Raw genomic sequence first — 19,374 nt, forward strand, 5'->3', positions numbered from 1 at the left:
TATACCAAACACAGCCCAACACCAACGACTATGCAAGCCAAATCACTTTCCTAAAAATCAGCAAACTCCTTATCAACCTCCTCAAAGTGATCAAAGAATCCCTTGAACAACTGAACACCCAACCCGGGATCCCGTGCTCCCGTTGTCGCCCGAATACTGTGCATACTAAGCTGCGGAATGCCCACATCGATAGCGCGCATCCCGATTCTCGAGCTTGTCATCGGCCCAATCGTGCCTCCGCTGCGAGAGTCGTTTCGAATCTGGAAGACCTGCAGCTTACTATCCGCCTTTTCGGCGACGCGCTTGATGAACCCGTAGCTGACGGAGTCGGTGGTCATGTGCCCGTTTGAGTCTGCGGAGACTGTAACGCCGACGTTCAGACGGGGCGCGTGGTTCTCGAGGTAGACGTTTAGGAAGTTCGGGTTCACGGCGTGAATGACGTCTGAGGAGATGAGGAAGCTGTTTGCGACGGTCTGAGCGAGGAGGTCAGGTCCGTAGGAGGGGGCAAAGGACTGCGTGATGCGCTCTATAACGGAGGACATGAAGTTGGAGCGGGCGCCCTGGCGGAGGAGAGAGCCGATTTCTTCGTCGTCAAAGTAGCCCGTCATCTTGATGGATGAGGGGGATGTCTCGTCTGACGAGGCGAGGAGGGCTTCGTGCGCGGCGTAGCAGCAGAGCTTGTCGTCGATGCGGCCGGCGAAGATGAGGTCCTTTTCAAGACCGCCCAGGCGCGCGGGCTGGCTGTCAAAGAGCTCGAGTTCCCAGCTGAGGATGCTGTTGTAGTTTGTGATACCGAGTTCGTTGGAGATCACCTTGACGAGCTTGGGTGGCTGCGTGGCGGCGAATGTCCCGGCCTCGATGCCATCAACGCTGGAGGAAGCTTTGTCACCAAAAAGATCTGAGTTATCGACACCAATTATGGGAACCATCTGAGTCTCCTTGTTGAAGGGGCCCTGGGAGGGGGCGCCAAAGTGCTCTGCGAGCGTGGGGATACGGGCGATCGGCCAGTCAAGCTTGACCAGCTTGGACTCGACCTTGCCGGTGTTGGCATTGCGGACGAGAACCTTGCCACCGACGGACAGATCGCGATCCCACCATGTCTTGCCCAGACCGCCAGCGTAAGGAGCAACACCCAGCTGGACGTACCCGGCCTTGTTGGGAAGCTTAGAGACAGGCTTCAGCTTAGCCGTGAGGGCATCGATATGACCGGCAATGATAGCAAGACCATTGCCACTCTTGTACTCCGACCCAACAGAGAACGCGATCAAGGCACTTGCATTCCTTGTGGTGTAGTATTTCCCTCCGCGCTCAAGCTTCGGTGTCCAGAGTTCCCGCTCAGAAAGGTACTTGTAGCCCTTGGCCTCAAGTTGTTTTGCGAAGCCGTCAACAGCGTGGAAGATCGTCGGATGATTTGTCATAAAGTCACAGTAGGCCTGCGAATAGTCATCAGGGTCGATTGTCTTGGGGCTGGCGCTGGCGCTGGGGCGAGCAGGGGGGTTGACGGTAGTCGGAGGCTGGTAATCGAAGTGGAGGGTTTCAGGCAGCTGAGCATACTGGCGGTAAGCCAGGTTCTGCTGCTGGCCGAATATTTTCTTGGTCATTGTGATATCTATACTAAGCAGAGAGATGAATTGGCGAAGTAAAATTGAATGAGAGTGAAGGGGAGAGAGATGAGGAAGAGGATGGAGGAGAGTTGGAGAAGAGACGGAGGAAGAGCTGCGGTCATGCGGAGAACTGAGGAGTCACCAAATGGTCTGCGCTTATCAACTCCCGATACGTAAACAACCACCACGATGGCGACAACAATCAGCTTCACGAGCACAACTTGAAATCTTTCTTGATCGCTTTCTAAGTCTAGCTAGATCCAACAAACGCATTCCAGTTAACTCTACCATCCGCACACTCTTCTGTTATGGCAGGCCCCATGGTTGCCACAACCTCTTCGTCCCAGCGCACAATCGCAATCCGCACTGGCCCTGTATTCCCATCAAAAGGAACGGAACAGTGATTTATCCCGGGCTTCCCAGCAGAACAGATCGTAGGAGCTGCAGACCCAATTTGTATGTAAACCTGACTCGGTTCTACGACAAGCACACTGACGAACACTCGATCTTGTGACACTTCCCCTGGTTCTAATCTCGGCTGGCCCCAATTTGGGTTATTCCCTGTTGTACCACCAGCACTGCCGGAGCAGCTCGGGTTGAGCCTGTACCAATATACGATCTTGTCTGTAAATGAAAGCGGGCGTTGGGGGGTGTACGAGGTCACCGCGCTCGGATGAAACGCGCCTTCGCGAAGCATCGCGCTTCGTCGTCGATAGGCATCAATGTAATGCGGCAGAAATTCCCGCCATGCGTCATGAGGACATCCCCTTACATAGCGCTGTGCTCCATCCGGTATCCCTTGGTCATAAATCGGCCCAATGTAGTGCGCCTCGCCGTAATCGTTCCAGGTGAGAATCTGCACGAGTATAAAGGTCAACTTAATCCAATATTTAGGCTAGGAGCAGTCAGACACACCTGAACCAAGGCAGGCTGCAATTCAGCCACCTGGTCCCAGCGGTAATGCCACAGGTCATCACCCCGCCAAAGCCAGTCCTTATTCCATTGTGGAAGGCTTGTATAAAACCATGGAGAAACGGACATCATAAACGGCTTTCCGGCAAGAGCATCAATCCACGCTCTGTCACTCCATGTATCCTTCTCCCGTGCTCCAACTGGCCAGGCATCCCAGCTGAACGCACCATCCACCACTTTGTAAACACTGGGTAAACCTGCCGGCGAAAGACTCGTCCAATCTGGTATAAATGCGCAGCCAGTTGCACTCTTTATCGCGAGCCAGTCATTTGCACTTCCGACTCCTTCAAAGGTAGACACCAACGGTAGTCCCTTGTATAAGTATTGGGAAGGTCTGTCCTTGTACGTATTGATTGTAGTAATGACTCGATCGATCGGCCATGGTCCGCCAGATTCATAATCGAACGAAAGGAAAAGCGAGAAGTTGCCGATCCTTTCAGCAACGTCGTAGGCTGTCTGAAGAACACGATCCGTGTAATCGTCTTGGGGTGCGATGTTGAGGGCGAAGCCGTCTATATGGGCTTTCTGGGCTTCGAGGATGTCGTGCTCCCAGTCGGCTGGGGACATTGCTGCTGCGACTCCGACCTGCGTTGTTAGCATTCTCTCGGATAGATATATGGATGGCTGTCTTACAATGAAATGAGCGAATACGCTCAGTGGCTCCGACGGTAGAATCGGAGCTTGCGGCGCATATTGCGGGAATACGGCTGGTGGTGGTTGAGCATAGACTGGTGTTTCAGCTGGAAAGAATGAGAAACGGGCATTAGAAGGAGATCCTCATTTATAGTGGTAGAGCTGCGGAGGACCATCCGACATCATTAATCGTGATGATGCTAGTGTTGCGTAGCGGTGCCTTTTCAACTCCATGAAAATGGAGAAAAGACGCTGTAGAGAAACCGACATTGGCTTCAAGACATGAAAGGGAACAGGCAAGTCATAAAGCAGGCGGGGTTAATTTTGGACATTGGTGCCCTTCTTACGTGGAGAAAGAATGAAAGGGGAGTTATGTACTTGGGAAGGTGGATGCTCAGAAGGTCTAATCCGAAGACTAGCCTTTGACGGGATTGAAAACATGAAAGGAAAGACTCAAACTACTGACCATGACAACTGCTGGAAGAAGATTGGATTTCTTCCACTTTGTCCTGAATGCGACGCAGAAAACGATCTAGGCGCTTCATTCTGGTCGCGTGACTAAAGTATTATCGGAAGATCAAACGTTCCTAGAAAGATCGAGGACAACGACAATTAGCTTATGACCGATACATGTACACATTGATGGACTTGGGTAGATATTTCTAAAGTCTCTCTAATGACTGGAAAGAGGAGTAAGAGGGTAAAGGGTCAGATATGACACGTCTCAAGACCCTTGAGTTCAATCATGTCCAGATAATCTGTACCTGGAGTCACCAAGCCAGAGTTAATGACTGTTCCCCCATAGCCAAGGCAGCAATGGATGAGGTTTACCGCTCCTCGTGGGTTTGCCAACCCACATTTGGTACTGCACATCTTGTCAAAGGGTTCTACATAGCTGCGACCAAGCCTGTTGCCTGCTCGACATCTGCATCTTGAGTGCACCTTGAACGGGACCAAGCCACCAATGAATCGCCACGGCTAAATCCCAACAACAACTGAGACAAAAGAATATGCCAACCCTCAAGGTGGCGGAAAGCACGTACCGTCCAGCGGATGATGTTCCGTTTTTCGGTGGTCAAAGTGGTCAGGCAGTCGACGTTGGCGCACGAAGCGCAGGAATAAGCTCAACCGTGTCTGCCGCGACAGGAATCCTATTACCGAGCTCTTAGTAAAAGAAAAAGAATTTTTCAGCCGGTTGCTTGGTAGAGTATCCAGTAAGGGCAGTATCATTGCTCAGGATGAACAGCGGAGTGGAGGAGAACAGTCATCTCGAGAATCTGTCGTCAACAGCCCAGCAAGGCCTAACCAGAACGGGTCTAGTGCGGCACTAGTGCCATCAGATAACCAGCCCTCCACAACGAGAATTTCCCGCTTCCGACCCAGTATACAGCATTTCATGTGACACCAGAACTGCAGACTTTAGCTACTGTAGACTCTGAAATAAGTTGCTTGAATGGTTAGATCACTCCCATTAAGCTGAAAGTGTGATGTGATGTTGATGCCAGAACCCTAAACTCTGGATCTTCCAAACGACCGCGACAGCTCCGGCTCCAGCTGCAAAATGATGATCATTGACCGCGGGTTTACCGTGGATGCTGTCGACGTGACTTAACTCTATTGTAGCCAATGACCAGACTGTACCATGTTCTCAGCGTCCCACAGCTCGCGTTGACCCTTCACTCCGAGGTCGGAAGGCGCCTTATCAGATCATCTGTGGGATCTAATCAATCAGTGAGCCGACGGTCTTTTCTCCCCTCCCGAACTCCCGAGTCGACTTCGTTCATAATAAGACCACTTCCCTCCCTGCCCTCCCCGACCACTCTCCCCCTCTCCCCTCCTTTGCTCTCCCAATTATATTGCTCCTTCTCAGATGCTGCATCTACATCTCATAGAAAATATATTTTCTCTCGACAATCCTCTCTGCTCTCCTAATTTCTCGCTTCTGCTGAAGGACGCACTTCCGCTTCTCCGGCCGAAGCGGTAATCCCCCGTACCACCTTCACCGTTCGCCTTCCTCTCCCCGATTCGATTCAAATGCAGCTAACATCATCTCAGAGTTCATTGAGCTGATAACTCAATAATACGAGCGCCATGGCTGCTCAGTCGGCACTCTCGATCGCTCCAGTTTCTGCGCCTTTGGCCCCCGCGTTGGTTGCCAAGCCCACAGTTTCACCGTCACCCGGACCCGGCACACCCGGATCCGTCACCTCCAAGGAATGGGTTATCCCACCACGCCCTAAACCAGGCCGTAAACCGGCCACAGATACGCCACCTACAAAGAGAAAGGCGCAAAATCGTGCTGCCCAAAGAGCTTTTCGAGAACGCCGAGCCGCCCGTGTCAACGAACTTGAGGACCAAATCAAGGTCATTGAGGACGACCATGAGATTCATGTCAACACCTTCAAAGATCAGATCTCGGATTTGTCGCGAGAGTTAGAACAATGTCGAACTGAAATGTCATGGTGGCGCGACCGCTGCCATGCTCTTGAAAAGGAGGTTTCGGTCGAAAGAGCTGCACGCGAAACACTGGTGAAGGAGTTTAAAAACACCTCAAGCACCGATGCGGTGCCCCTGCCGCCTCGTTCTTCAAGGAGTCGCGTTGGAACCGACAGGCATGCGACCACCAGCAGCCACAACCTACCAGAGGAGGTTCCTTTGGGCTGCAACCGATGCTCTACTTCGCATTGTCAGTGCATCGAAGACGCTTTCGCTATGCCCGGGCTCGAGATGAATCGTGCGCCAGAGCCAAAAATAAAACCTGAGCCCGAGGAAATGGAAATAGACTTTACGACTCGATTTGCCGCTCCTCACCATCATGAAGACACTGTTAGCCCAGTCTCTTCGCCCCCAGTTGACCCCTGCGGCTTCTGCCAGGATGGAACACCCTGCATTTGCGCAGAAATGGCTGCTCAAGAGGAACAGCGCCGTCGCAGCAGTGCCTTTGAGAGCAACCGCCTAGCTCCTATCCAGAACATCTCTCAATTCACACCTCCCCCTTCCGACAGTGATGTTCGCTCAGAGGTCACCCTACCACCCATCAGCCAGGCAACAGCAGCCAACCCCTGCGCCAACGGACCTGGAACATGCTCGGCATGTGTCTCAGATCCTCGGAGAACTCTTTTTTGCAAGACCCTAGCCGCATCCCGATCTGCCAGCGGCACACCAACCGGATGCTGCGGCGGTAAAGGAGCCGACGGCGGATGCTGCCAGACTCGTGCCCCAGCACCTGCCCCTCCTCGTCAAACCGTCGAGCGCGCATCAACACCACTCACGCTCTCCTGCGCTGATGCATTCACAACTCTCTCACGGCACCCTAACTTCTCCCGTGCCAGCGATGAACTCGCCTCATGGCTACCAAAGCTCCACACCCTCCCCAACCCTAGAGACGTCAGCCGAACCACGCCCTCCTCGCGCGCCGCGATGGAAGTTGAGGCCGCGAGTGTGATGGGCGTGCTGCGCTACTTCGACCGACGGTTTGCCGACAAATAGAACCCTGCATTTCGTCTTATCGTTCTTGCTCTTTGTCGCTTTCTTCCTTTCTATTGATGATACCCAAACCTGACTCATACTGTCTGAGTTTGTATTATACACCGCTTTTTTTTTTTTTTTTCTCTCGGCTCAAACGATACATAAAAATCAGTCTTACCTTATAAGACATGACTGACCACAACACAACACAAACCAAAACAAAAGGGCAAACGAATTGGCTAGGCTGGCCAGGTTGGATACGTCGTAATGCTAATCGACTTCTTCAATTGGGGCCGGGTCCTATGGAATTGCTATGACTAGACGGGTGAATGACGGCGTTCTTGTGCTTTTTTCACTCAATCAAAATAAGATCATATATATATTGGTCCATCTTGTTCTCTTATCTAACTGGTTCCATTTCATCTTGACCTGGTATAGAAAATAAAATCACGAACGGAGAGATGTCTTTTCCTATTTGAAAATAGAACGATGTGATCAACTTTCAGTAGGTTTGCTCTGGAACACAATTTTTTACATGTCCCATATTTCTCCATACATCAAGAACATGGGTATTCAACGTGAGGGAAGGTAGTAGGTAAAGCATTATCTTGCACTATATGCAATCTGATTCAGATAGATATTGAGAGCAGAGAGGCGCTAAGCATAATACAAAATGACTATAGGAAGTATGAGACAAAGGCCGTCAACATGATGAGATGGAATCGAACAGAAACAAGATAGCCAACGCCTATGCTCCCAGATTCAACCTCCCATGTATATCAAGTTGGGTATAGATAGATAAATGTACGGGACATGTCCCATCGCGACGTTAGCGATAGCAGTATTACAAGAAACGTAAGGAAGAAAGAAAGAAAGAGGGGGAGAGGTGGTAGAAAGAGAAGATAGAGGGTATATAGCTGGGTTAGCGGAAAAAAGGTGGATGGGTAGGGAGATCTTAGAAACGGCCACCGCTAGGCATAGGCCCGTCTTCTGCACCCCCCGCACCATTCAGTAGACTGAGGCCCAAGCTTCCAGCGACACCCCACATGCCGATTCTCCATCCCCGGTAGAGACCCTGAATGCCCTGGCCCTGGCGTTTACGAGTGGAGACGGGTTTGCCCAAGACCTCGCGGGCGCGTTGAGCTTCAGGCGTGGGCTGGACACCTTCCTCGTAGACGATGCCCCACATTGTTCCGACGACGCCGCGGTAGGTTTGCGGAGTTGGGACAATAGTTTCGACTTCTGAGGCTTGGGCTGCGGCGTCGGATATTGCGGGGCGGATAGAGCCTGCGGCATTCTGTCGGATGCTGGGGGAGGTGAAAGTGGCTATTTGCGCACGGCGTAGGATCGTCTCGAGGGGGAAGCGGATAGCTTGTTCAATGCCGGAACCGATGAAGCTGAGGATATTCCAAGAGGACGGGTGCAAAACAGGGTCAATCGAGAGGTATGATTTGAGGAACAATGGCGTGCTGGAAAGGATTAAGCTTGGCAAGCTGGAATGAAGGATGGTGATTGGGACGAGATGCGGAGGAATCGTGTAGTTAGGTGTTGGGAGCTGGCGGATGGCGCGGAGAAGAGAGCGAGGCCCGTGAGTGGCGGGAGTCAGAATAAGAAATGTGCGAGCCGTGTCAATGGGAGATAGAAGAACGGCCGACAGAGAAGAGGAGATGAATGACAGGACTAGTGTCACTATCGGAGAAGTAGAGGTGAGGATATCGCTGGCCATAGACGGGGTGATGTCGTCCTCAGGCAACCCCACAATGGCGGACAAAAGACTGCGGATGAAGGTATTCAGAGTCGGAAGCAGCAGGGAGTATATAAAGGTTGCGTTGGTCGCCTTCCATAATGACGTAGGCCCACTGGTAGTCCATAGCTGTGAAAGAACTTCGATCAGGGAGGAGGGATTCTTGAGGGCGAGCGCATTTCGGGTGGTAGACCTGGACGAGGAAGAAGTTGTGATATATCCGCTGCGATCTGTAATGCGGTGACGAGGCTTTGGGCGTCGAGAAGTTGGAGATGATACTGCTGGCGCAGCAGAGGTAAAGTAGCTGCTCTCATCGTCTGAGGATAGGTCCTATTGATCTTGTTAGCTACCTTCTTGCGGCTGGAACGAAACTGGTACGAACAGCCTCCTCATCCTCTTCGGAACCCATATCATCGTATGAATCAGTTCTACTGCCCCTTCCTGATCGCTGGTGGTCGCCCTTGGCGAATTGGCCGACTGAATCATCTGGCACCACATATGACTGCAATATGATCTTCGCGACATCGAACGGCTGTGCCATGAGCACCGTGCTATAACGCTTGAACGCGGTATCCAAAGCATCTCGAACCCATCCAGACACCGAAGGCGATGTTTCAAGATAGTCCGAATAGTCTAGGTCGGGGAGCAGGTCACGCGCCGTGTTTCCGAAAACTTGGGCCGATGATGCATTGGGGGGCGCTGAGGAGCCATCTTGGTCGAAGCCGATTGCGGGAGGGACGTAGTATGGTCGCAAAGGATTAGGTCCGTCGCGAGAGGACATGTTGAAGCTTGAAGAGGAATATTATTATCGTATGGCGGTGATTGGTGAGGGGCAGAGGAAGATGGAGAGGAGAAGAAAGTTGAAGTCGTGAAAAGTCCGGGAACGCCGCCTTTCTCCGTCGGGATTTTTATTTCCCTGCTTTGCTTGCTTTTTGCCTCTGACTCGCTCCTCAACGACGCTCGCTTCTCTTGCTTTATCTTGATTTTCTAGCCAACCTTTTTCAACAATGGCATTCTGGAAAGACGCCGGTCTGAATCTACTTCGCAAGGCAGCCGCTGGAGAGCGCGCCTGTCGCTCCCAGTCGGCTCGGTTCGTCAGCTATAGCTCACGGATGCCTCGTGCGCCCTGCTCGAGCCGGATACAGATGACTACGAGAAAGGCTACTTCACCGCGAGCGCAATCACTCTGGAAGCAAATCGACACACCGCGAAGCTTCTCGGCCTCAACGAGAATGCAGCACGGCCATATCACACCCCCGAAGCCGGGAGAGGAGTGAGTTCTCCACGACCGCTTATTTCGCAGCAAGCTGACTGGTTAGAATTAATGTCACCTTTGTTGACAAAGATGGCGAGAATTACAACTTTCAAGTGTCGGAGGGCGATAATCTGCTGGACATTGCGCAAGCCAATGATCTAGAAATGGAAGGTTAGAGCTGTCTTTCTGCCATCTCTCTTCTCTTGCGCTGATCGAAATGCTATCTAGGTGCCTGCGGCGGGTCGTGCGCTTGTTCTACATGCCATGTTATTGTGGAGGACCCCGATATGTTCGACAAGATGGAGGAACCCTCGGATGATGAGAACGATATGCTCGATTTGGCTTTCGGTTTGACTGAAACGTCGCGACTGGGATGCCAGGTAGTGATGAGCAAGGAATTGGATGGAATGGTTGTGCGACTACCCTCCATGACTCGGAATCTGCAGGCGAGCGACTTCCAGTCGAAGAGCTAGGTGATGACATACATGTACAGTATTGCTGAACAAAGCGGCGGTGTTTTAATATAATGAGGTATCTCCATTCAAACATTGAACAAATCAATGACCCAAGATCTGTACATAACTTTTGACCCCATGATCCGTAACGCCGTGGATATGATTAGAAATAGAACATCACTCAAGCCTCTTCAATATTGAGCGGCTTCCCCTTCTTTCCATTGATCAACTCCAAGAAACCCTGCTTGCTGACCTGGTTGACGGCCTTTTCACGCTCGCCAATACCAACCGTCCCCTTTTTCTTCTCGTCCTTCGCTGCTTCTTCACCGCGGACCTGCGCTGCGCGAACGGCGTTGAACAGCTTGACCACACCGCGCTGCGCAATCTTGCGCAGACGCTTCTCCTCCTCGGCCACCGCACCAGCTTGCCCACTGCCAATACCCCGAACATCACGAACACGACCCCGGTCTAGCTCCTCCTTCTTCTCTGCTCGTAGCTTGGCCCGCGCCTGGTTATCCAGCTTCTCTTCGGCGACCTGAGCGGTGGCCTGCGTGACAGCTTTGTTGCGCGAAAGAACTGGATCCGCCCGTGCAGATGTCGGTAGTTTCGTTGCAAGAATCTTGGAAATGGAAGTCGAGAATGCGGATGGATCATTGCGCTTCGGGACCTTTCTTGTGCCTATTGAACCGTTGGGCATAGACTCGTCGTCGGAATCGGCATCTTCACCATCATCGTCGTCCGCATCGGAGTCGGCGTTTGAAGCGGATTCTTCGTCGTCTTCAGAATCTTCCTTGGGTTGCGGTTTCGGTGCTTCCTTCTTCTCTTGTTGCTTCTGCTTCGTCTTCTTCGGAGCCTCTTCCTCTACCTCCTCGTCGGAATCGGCAAGATCAACTGCTTTAAAATCGGTGGGCTCATTGTCGGACTCTTCGGAGCTGCTGTGATATGCGCGTTGCTTTCTGAACTTCTTGTTTGGGCGGCCTGTTTTTCCCTGGAAGCCCTCGAGGACCTTTCTCTTCTTCTGACTCGTAGTAAGAGGCATTTTGAGATTGTGAGTTGTGAACTGTGAAGTGTTGATCTGGTGAAGCCGCTACATTCTACTTTTTTTTCTGCGTTGCGGGCGGAACAGAGCCGCGCACTCTGATTGGTCGCGGGGCTACCGTTGGCCTCTTCGACTTTCGCCTCCGCTGTTCTCTCTTAAGTCACCTCCATCTCGTCGTGGGGAACTCATTCCGAAGAGACCTATCTTGTTGATTGCGACTTTCACACTCCAAACACAGCACAATGGTTCTCCAAGATCTGGGGCGGCGCATCAATGCCGCCGTCAATGATTTGACTCGGTCTCCCAATTTGGACGAGAAGGTGCACACCCCGCCCACACGATTTATCTGGGGAAAGCTAACAACAAGAAGGCCTTTGATGACATGGTCAAAGAGATTTGCGCTGCGCTTCTCTCCGCCGACGTAAACGTTCGCCTCGTCCAGTCTCTTCGCAAGTCGATCAAAGCCAGCGTCAACTTCGCATCCCTTCCCGCAGCCGTGAACAAGAAGCGAGTGATCCAGAAGGCGGTCTTCGATGAACTCGTCGCCCTCGTCAACCCCCATGCCGAGCCCTTCCGGCCCAAGAAGGGGCGGTCAAATATCATTATGTTCGTCGGTCTACAGGGTGCAGGTAAGACAACGACATGTACCAAGCTCGCCCGACACTACCAGATGCGCGGATTCAAGACGGCTCTTGTTTGTGCGGATACTTTCCGTGCTGGTGCCTTTGATCAGTTGAAGCAGAACGCTACCAAGGCCAAGATTCCATACTACGGTAGTCTCACACAGACCGACCCGGCTGTTGTCGCGGCGGAGGGTGTGGCCAAGTTCAAGAAGGAGCGATTTGAGATCATTATCGTTGATACTAGTGGTCGTCACAAGCAGGAGGAGCAACTGTTTACGGAAATGACTCAGATTCAGACGGCAGTGACGCCAGACCAGACTATTCTCGTGCTGGATGGTACCATCGGTCAGGCTGCAGAAGTTCAGTCCTCGGCTTTCAAGGCCACCGCAGACTTCGGTGCGATCATCATCACCAAGACAGACGGCCATGCCGCCGGTGGTGGTGCAATTTCCGCCGTTGCAGCCACCCACACCCCAATTATCTTCCTCGGTACAGGTGAACACATGATGGACCTAGAACGCTTCGAGCCCAAAGCTTTCATCCAGAAGCTCCTCGGGATGGGTGACATGGCCGGTCTCGTCGAGCACGTCCAAGCCGTCACAAAGGACTCCGCCGCCTCTCGGGAGACCTACAAGCACATTGCAGAAGGTATCTACACCCTCCGCGACTTCCGCGAGAACATCACTTCCATCATGAAGATGGGCCCTCTCTCAAAACTTTCCGGCATGATCCCCGGTCTGTCAAACCTAACGGCAGGTCTCGACGACGAGGACGGCTCTATGAAACTCCGCCGCATGATCTACATCTTTGACAGCATGTCCGCAGTCGAACTCGACAGCGACGGCAAGATTTTCGACGAGAAACCCAGCCGCATGGTCCGCATTGCCCACGGCAGTGGTACGTCAGTTCGTGAAGTCGAGGACCTCCTCTCCCAACACCGCATGATGGCCGGCATGGCGAAGCGCGTTGGTGGGCAAAAGAAGCAGATGCAGCGTGCGCAGAACATGCTAAAAGGTGGAAACAAGGAACAACAACTTGCTGCTATGCAGAAGCGCATGGCGTCGATGGGTGGTGCTGGTGGTATGGGAGGTATGCCCGGCATGGGCGACATGGCGAAGATGATGCAGATGATGCAGGGGCAGGGTGGTGGCGGCGGTATCCCCGGTCTCGGTGGGATGGATCTGCAGTCGATGATGAGCCAAATGGGCGGGTTGATGGGCGGTATGGGTGGTATGGGAGGAGGTGGTGGAAGGGGCCGTGGACGGTAGTTCCTCGACACCTATTCAACCTACCTTACTTTCTTTATTTATTCTCTATTGATTCCTGTCTCCATACTTTGATATTATGACGACAAAGGTACCTGTTCTGCGCATGATGGAGTTCGGCGTTTGATCTTATTCTGCTCAGTGCTTGTCACCAACACGTTGATAAATATATCCATTTATCTATTCTAACCAAACAAACATCTGAATCGAGTCAATTTTTACATGTCAACACTAAACATCCTCTTACTCCCTTCAGTATGAGACCTTCTAGCTAGCAATCAGACAACAAAGTCCTTACTCGGATGATCAACGCCCGGCCTCATAACATTCCACCCAAAGACTCTCTTCACAATAACATCCAGCCAACTGTCAACGGACTCATCGAGTAGAACCTCGCCAGGCGGCAATAGCCCACCCGCCTCGGAGACATCCCTTTCCTTCGCGTGCTTTGCCTTATTACCCGACGCCGAAGCGAGCGGAACACTGAGCCTATACTTCCAGACAACACTCTCATCAATGTAAAGCGAGAAAGTCATGACTGAGCTCAGCACATCATCAACAATAGATTCCTCAATGTCAACAAGGCCATACTTTGTGTTTCCGTCGGGGAGGTACTTGATGGGAACATCGTCAGGTCCGGACTGGTAGTATGTGCGAACAGGGACATAGAACATGTTTAGTGGCCCCGTGCAGAACTCAACTAGGTCTTCGCCGTTCTCGAGGTCCCTTTCCTCAGACTGGGTTTGATCAGATTCAGGGAGCGGTGGGAACCGCGTAGCTGCGAACTCGTGTCTATCGCCGGAGAGGAGGACGACTCTGATGCCCAACTCCCGCTGGGCGGCACGCATGGCGTCGAAGACGACGCGACGCTCGGATAGGAATCCGCCCCATGTATCTGCTGTGCCGGCGTGCCAATTTCGTGTAAAGGGAACACTAGAGGAAACGATCTTCCAGCGGACGTGCGGAGGTTCTGGACGGGCGAGGAAAGAGAGAAGAGCGTTGAGCTGAGCCTTGCCGAGGATTGTTTCTTCGGCTGGGGAGCGGTAAGAGCGGCTATCTGTTAGGAAGAAGGACGTTGGCCCGTTGGTAAACGTTGTGTAGGAAGACTTGACATTGTCAGTCTTTGTGTTGGGGCCTGGAGGGTTGACTGAGGCGTGGTAGTGCAGGTAGGGGTCTATGGCGGCCGGGTAGGGAGGTGTGGTGTTCCCATTGTTCCAATCATTGGCGATCTCGTGGTCGTCTAGGGTGTGGATCCAGGGGAGGTCGATGGCTGATGGCTTCCACGAGGGGGATGAGTAGACCCGGCGGTATTCGCTGCGGTAGTGGTCGACAGAGGAGCCGAAGCGTTGCGGCACGTCGATGTAGATGAAGTCGCCGAGGAACAGCATGAACGATGGAAGGCTAGGAAGTGACGATACAGCCTTGGTCATTTTCTCGAGTCCCGGAATGCGCAGCGGATGACGCCGGATGTCGTAGGGGAAGTTGGGCTTCATGCAACTGGAGGTCAGAAAGCTGAGCTTGTTGGCCGCAGAAGAATCAGGAGCGGCATTGGTGGCGAAGAAGCCGGTCTGATTGTTGGACAGGGCATAGTCGTAGTATGATGAAGGGCTCAAGTTGGTAAGTGAGACGGTAGCTGTGAAGTCCGTTGACTCGCCCAGAGTATCAATTGTTGCTGCCTGGATCCAGGAGGAAGGGTCGTCGTCCTGAGCGCCCTTGTACGAAACGTTTACAGGTAGCTGGGCAACATCAGGCTCGCGAAGGAGAAGCTCAGCGGTATTATGGGTGATGTGTCCCACGCGCGAGAAGCGTAGGTCTGCGGTCGTATAAAGGAAGAAGCCGCGGATGAGGAAGTCCGCGGTGAATAAGCCGCAGAGCAGGTTGGTCACGATAGCCAGGCGCGTTGCCAATGAGTTGCGAGAGGGCACCCCGGTGATAAGGGATTTAAAAACTCCATTACTGTACTTCTTAGTGGATGATGTATAGATCGAGGTCAGATAAATGACGAGCGAGGTGAAAACAACAGGAGGGAAAACATGGCCGGGGATCTGGAGCTCAAGTCAGCAATTGCCTGCGGGGTAATGGGGAAGGGGAAGCAACCCAGCGAAGGAAGAGAAAGGAGGAGAGCCGTAGTAGAATAGAGCTAGTGATGGTCAACATGATGCTTCATCGCATACGCGAAAATGCTGCCTGCTGGAGGAAGAAACAAAGGAGCGGAGGAAGAGGCGGAAGAAAGCGACAGTCGCCGATCATATGATGTCATTCGGGAATAGCCTCAATCTACCCCGATCCGGAAGTTAGCGACCCAGCAGTGCCCTCGCCTTCTGCAGCACAGTCTTCATGCCCATGTTCAAGGACATCTGTGCAGCCCATTCCCAAGGTCTTTCTCTCTGCCCCGGCAGTGAATTAAAGTACTCCCAGCCCATTACCCCGCCGAAATTCGGGTATTGTTCCACCAACATGGCCAGGACAGGCCCGATAACTTCCTGTGGTACATAGCCTTGTGACCCATTCCCTGGATTGGTCAAAAGACCGTATACAACTCTCGCCGGAGACCAGCCTTGTGCCACGATCGCTGCGTACATGCGAGGATCTTGCGCAGGCCCCCAGCCGTTATAAAACTGAGCGTTGTACCACGCGATGCTACTGGCACGTTCCTGCTCCAACTGACGATAGTCAAAGCCAGACAAGTTACCAATTCCCAATAGGGCCGCTGCTACTGGAGCAAGGGTGATAATGAACCCCTCGCCCAAGTCAGCCTTCAATCGGTCAATCAAACGTGTGATACCACGCAGAGACATGGTCTCCTCGACATCCAGATCCATTCCATCGAGTCCATGCCGACGGATCATGGCCAATAGAGGCACGTAGTATTGTTCAAATTGTGCGGCATCACCGTCCAAGACAGAGAAGCTGCCCTTTGCCGCGCCACCAAGCATGCCCATAACCTTGACACCGCGCTGCTGGAGCACAGAAACCTCAGCCCATAACTCGTCATACATGGAATGAGCAGGCGGGTCATTATTGAGAGTAATGTGCTCTGGATCGGGAGCGTTGAGGTGAAAGGCAGCGAGAATGACGTGGGTAATTCCAGTGTGATTGTTCAGAAGAGGTAGAAGAGACACATAAGGACCGCGATCGGGGTGCAGTGTCTGGTGGTACAGCACAATGCGATGAAGATATGAAGGAGGAGGAATTGGGGGCATCTTGGTGCCTTGAGACTGGTAGTATCGTGCTCTTGACAGGCTGTTATCGAGTCCGCGGGGAAAATGATCGCTCGGGATGGAGCTGTATGAGGGGTAGTCGGTGCAGCCCTAGTACCGCCCTGCCTCGACAATATTTATATGCAAAATAGATACAGTACTGCACTCTTCCCAGATGATCATTCTACCTCACTAGAAGGCTTCTAAACCCACATGAGCGCAGCGGTTGACTGCTTTTGAGCAGATGATTGCGACTTCAAGGCGGCAACGGCGCTAACCGGAAGCGGGATATCGTCAACAGTGGCAGCCTGCGCTTTCAGGCATGTAAGCGCGTCGCGTTTCTTCCGCTCTCCAAGTTCAGGACGACCACCTTCACCTCGCTTCATCACTTATGCGCCGTCATACAGGTTTTTGAACATCAGAATTAATTGTCAACATTTATCGCCATTTTAGAATCTCCATGTGAGCGCTGTGCTCACCATGGCCGATACAACAACCCACGACACCGTCGGCGCATCCACCCTGGCCGTCCCCTACTTCTCCCCTACCTCTCCGTCGCCCGATGACCAACCCCCTATGGACGAACATGATGACCTTCCGAGTCCAATCAGCAGTCCTGGGGCACACTCTCCCCCTGGATCGCCTCCGACACTTCGCGAAGGGGCCTCTTTAGACCGTGCAGCGATGGAACTCGATGCCCGCCTCCGCGAATACACCGTTGACTTCAGTCGGTTCCCGAGCGGCCACGGACCGGACGATGCGCTTGATGAACAGCCAGACTTAGAGGAAGAAGCCGATAGGCTATCTAATGTCGGTGGGCCTGAAGACTTTACTGCGAACTTGGAACGGTATTTACTCGGAGAAGACGACTCAATACACGGAGATCATGATGAGGATCAGGATCAGGAGCAGCCCCAAGAAGAATTCTATGAAGAGCCGGAGCTTCCTGAAGCTGAAGACAACGATTTACCTGAGCAGCGGCCCGCTCAATCACATCGGCCAGCAGAAGACGAGGCAGAACTAGGCGAAGACAGCGAGTTTGGGCCTCCAGTTGACATGTCTACCCCATCGCATCTTCTGCGTCGCACGGCGGCTGGGACCACCAGAGAAGTAACACACCTTGATGATATCGAAGAAGACCCAGATGATGAGCCAAGTCCGGTCGCAACGCCAACCGTCCGAAAGCTCAAGTCGCCCACAAACAAAGAGAATTACAATGCAGACGGTGATTTGAGACGGCAAATTGAGGAGTTGACGCAAGCAGTCAAGGATCGGGATGAGCAGCTGGAAAAGAACAGAAAGCGTGTTCTGGAAGCTGCTTCATATGGCGAAGAGATCAAACACTTGCGGGCTGAGCTGCAGAGGAAGACGGCTCTTCTTGAAGATCTTCAGGAGAGTCACGCAGAAAAGGTTAAATCTCGAAGGTCTTCTGTCAATACACCAGACTTTAGTGCGCTTCAGAAACAGATTGCTGAGATGCAGAAAGACTTGCACGATCGCAATTCAAACGTCGATCTCAATGCCGAGCGTTTGGAAACAATTGCAATCCTGCATCAACAGCTTACGCTAACTCAGGAGCAGCTGAAGAAGCGTGATGCGGTCTTGGACGAAACTCTGGCGCAGCTGAAGCAGGTCACCACAGCCAAAGAGCAGCAACTTCATGAAAAAATTGCTGAGGTTGATAAACTCCGCAGCCAAATTGAGAACCAGCGTGCAGAGATAGAGAGGCTAGAAACGGATGTCTCACGCGCGAACCGCGAGTATCGGGTCTTGGAAGACCAGATGATACTGCTTGAAACAAAGAACCAGCCACTAGAGGAAAGAAATAGTACTCTTGAGGCTGATTTGACCCGCGCCCAATCCCAGGTCACCGCTCAAGAGAACGCTCTCAGGGTCATGGCTACAGATACTCCAGGCGGCACGTATAGTGAAATTCTCGAACTTATCAAAGACCTCGGACAGCCAAACACTACTCGGCCCTTCAGGCCCAGAGACAGCGGCAACAGCAGCGACCAGGACCTTGAACAGATCTACGAAGAATTAGCCAAACTGCGTACCGAAACAGGTGAACGGGCTGCCGCAAACAAGACTCTTGAAGCGCAGCTCGCCCGCGCCAACGACCAAGCCGCCGAGTCACAGCTTCTCATACAGTCTATTGAAGCAGAAAACACCCGTCTGACGAAACAAGCCGAAGACCTTGACCGTCTCCGCTCAGATCACTCCAAGGCCTTGGAGACTATTGAGCGTTTGCAGGAAACCCAACAAGCTCAGACTCAGCAACCCAGCCCCCCTTCAACCCCTCAAGCAAACAATAACACAGACACATCCTCTCTTGAAGCAACGCACAAAAGCCAAATCGCAAACCTCAAAACTGCTCATGCAACCGCAATCTCCACCCTCCGGTCTGCGCACGCCGACTCAACCCGCAAACTGCGCGCCCTTCTCGCTGCTTCGGAAAAGCGCGAAGCAGACCTTCGAGCCGAGCTGGATCAGCATGAAGACGAAACAGAAACACAAACACAACGGCTCAATGATCAAACGGATGCAGTTCGTAATAAGGACATAGAGATAACAACTCTGAGGTCGGAAATCAGCCATCTCGAGTCCGTCATCGCAAGCAAAGACGAGACCGCTGCTGCAATGGACCAGCGCATCGCCAAGTCCGTCGAAAAGCGTGAGCGCGAGTGGGAGCGCCGCGTGGAGATGCTGCTCAAGGAGCGTGAGCGGATGGGTAAGGCGTTGCTGTGGACTTGGGGTGAGAAGGAGAATCCTGGTCAGCATTCGAAGGATGAGAGGGGTGGGGGGAAGAGTAAGAGCAGCAGTAAGCTTGTTGGGGGTGAGAGTGACAAGGAGAATGCCAGCGGCACTGTAGAAGAGGATGGAAGGAGACACGGGCAGGGACAGGCGTATCGGTATAAGTATGCCAAGAGGACGTGACCCTGTGGTCTCACTGCTCAATGTTTATATCTTCAGCAAAGCTTTGGATTGGAGGCGTTGGGGTAAAGTCATTTTCGGTTAGGGTTATGGGATATTCATCTAGCTTACGGCGTTCAATGGGTTCTTAGACGGTTCAATGGATTCGATACATGAAGCTTTCAGGCAAAAATTCAAAAGTG

General features: G+C 52.6%; 8 protein-coding genes across 8 annotated transcripts; 4 read left to right on the top strand and 4 right to left on the bottom strand.

The window, feature by feature from the left end:
- Positions 1 to 50: 50 nt before the first annotated feature.
- On the bottom strand, positions 51 to 3,754 carry BDV14DRAFT_194158 (glycosyl hydrolase family 71-domain-containing protein; the record flags this gene model as incomplete). The annotated part of the gene is made up of 5 exons (XM_073771888.1): positions 51 to 1,592; positions 1,870 to 2,460; positions 2,520 to 3,161; positions 3,210 to 3,316; positions 3,676 to 3,754. The coding sequence occupies 5 exons, from the start codon at positions 3,752 to 3,754 to the stop codon at positions 51 to 53; spliced, it is 2,961 nt and encodes a 986-aa protein (XP_073621923.1).
- A 1,356-nt stretch (positions 3,755 to 5,110) lies between these two features.
- On the top strand, positions 5,111 to 6,817 carry hapX (bZIP transcription factor HapX). The gene has a single exon (XM_073770695.1). The coding sequence runs from the start codon at positions 5,301 to 5,303 to the stop codon at positions 6,696 to 6,698; it is 1,398 nt and encodes a 465-aa protein (XP_073621924.1). The 5' UTR covers positions 5,111 to 5,300; the 3' UTR covers positions 6,699 to 6,817.
- A 348-nt stretch (positions 6,818 to 7,165) lies between these two features.
- On the bottom strand, positions 7,166 to 9,290 carry BDV14DRAFT_22504 (mitofusin complex protein UGO1). The gene is made up of 2 exons (XM_073776323.1): positions 8,804 to 9,290; positions 7,166 to 8,751 (listed from the first exon to the last, which is right to left on the bottom strand). Exons 1-2 carry the CDS (start codon positions 9,200 to 9,202, stop codon positions 7,633 to 7,635), a joined length of 1,518 nt encoding a protein of 505 aa, XP_073621925.1. The 5' UTR covers positions 9,203 to 9,290; the 3' UTR covers positions 7,166 to 7,632.
- A 138-nt stretch (positions 9,291 to 9,428) lies between these two features.
- On the top strand, positions 9,429 to 10,149 carry BDV14DRAFT_206126 (ferredoxin family 2Fe-2S iron-sulfur cluster binding protein; the record flags this gene model as incomplete). The annotated part of the gene is made up of 3 exons (XM_073774855.1): positions 9,429 to 9,694; positions 9,741 to 9,847; positions 9,905 to 10,149. 3 exons carry the CDS (start codon positions 9,429 to 9,431, stop codon positions 10,147 to 10,149), a joined length of 618 nt encoding a protein of 205 aa, XP_073621926.1.
- A 60-nt stretch (positions 10,150 to 10,209) lies between these two features.
- On the bottom strand, positions 10,210 to 11,331 carry BDV14DRAFT_22517 (rRNA-processing protein RRP15). The gene has a single exon (XM_073776324.1). It carries the CDS (start codon positions 11,168 to 11,170, stop codon positions 10,313 to 10,315), a length of 858 nt encoding a protein of 285 aa, XP_073621927.1. The 5' UTR covers positions 11,171 to 11,331; the 3' UTR covers positions 10,210 to 10,312.
- An 81-nt stretch (positions 11,332 to 11,412) lies between these two features.
- On the top strand, positions 11,413 to 13,061 carry BDV14DRAFT_194163 (RNA-binding signal recognition particle subunit SRP54; the record flags this gene model as incomplete). The annotated part of the gene is made up of 2 exons (XM_073771889.1): positions 11,413 to 11,490; positions 11,541 to 13,061. 2 exons carry the CDS (start codon positions 11,413 to 11,415, stop codon positions 13,059 to 13,061), a joined length of 1,599 nt encoding a protein of 532 aa, XP_073621928.1.
- A 275-nt stretch (positions 13,062 to 13,336) lies between these two features.
- On the bottom strand, positions 13,337 to 16,261 carry BDV14DRAFT_194164 (alkaline phosphatase family protein; the record flags this gene model as incomplete). Its single annotated transcript, XM_073771890.1, has 2 exons — positions 13,337 to 15,103; positions 15,389 to 16,261. 2 exons carry the CDS (start codon positions 16,259 to 16,261, stop codon positions 13,337 to 13,339), a joined length of 2,640 nt encoding a protein of 879 aa, XP_073621929.1.
- A 383-nt stretch (positions 16,262 to 16,644) lies between these two features.
- Positions 16,645 to 19,325, top strand: BDV14DRAFT_185635 (putative spindle pole body associated protein SnaD). Its single transcript, XM_073770696.1, has one exon. The coding sequence runs from the start codon at positions 16,739 to 16,741 to the stop codon at positions 19,193 to 19,195; it is 2,457 nt and encodes an 818-aa protein (XP_073621930.1). The 5' UTR covers positions 16,645 to 16,738; the 3' UTR covers positions 19,196 to 19,325.
- The last annotated feature ends 49 nt before the right edge of the window (positions 19,326 to 19,374 follow it).

This window comes from Aspergillus stella-maris (genome assembly GCF_047715825.1).
Source record: "Aspergillus stella-maris strain CBS 113639 unplaced genomic scaffold BDV14scaffold_121, whole genome shotgun sequence".
NCBI classification, from domain to species: Eukaryota; Fungi; Ascomycota; class Eurotiomycetes; order Eurotiales; family Aspergillaceae; genus Aspergillus; species Aspergillus stella-maris.

What these genes read in the sequence shown, in the direction of transcription:
- BDV14DRAFT_185635 (XM_073770696.1), top strand. Translation starts at nt 16,739, where the DNA reads ATGGCCGATACAACAACCCACGACACCGTCGGCGCATCCACCCTGGCC.
- BDV14DRAFT_22517 (XM_073776324.1), bottom strand. Translation starts at nt 11,170, where the DNA reads ATGCCTCTTACTACGAGTCAGAAGAAGAGAAAGGTCCTCGAGGGCTTC.
- hapX (XM_073770695.1), top strand. Translation starts at nt 5,301, where the DNA reads ATGGCTGCTCAGTCGGCACTCTCGATCGCTCCAGTTTCTGCGCCTTTG.
- BDV14DRAFT_22504 (XM_073776323.1), bottom strand. Translation starts at nt 9,202, where the DNA reads ATGTCCTCTCGCGACGGACCTAATCCTTTGCGACCATACTACGTCCCT. An exon ending in CCGAAGAGGATGAGGAGGCT is followed by an intron (nt 8,752 to 8,803) that starts GTTCGTACCAGT and finishes CAAGATCAATAG; the next exon opens with GACCTATCCTCAGACGATGA.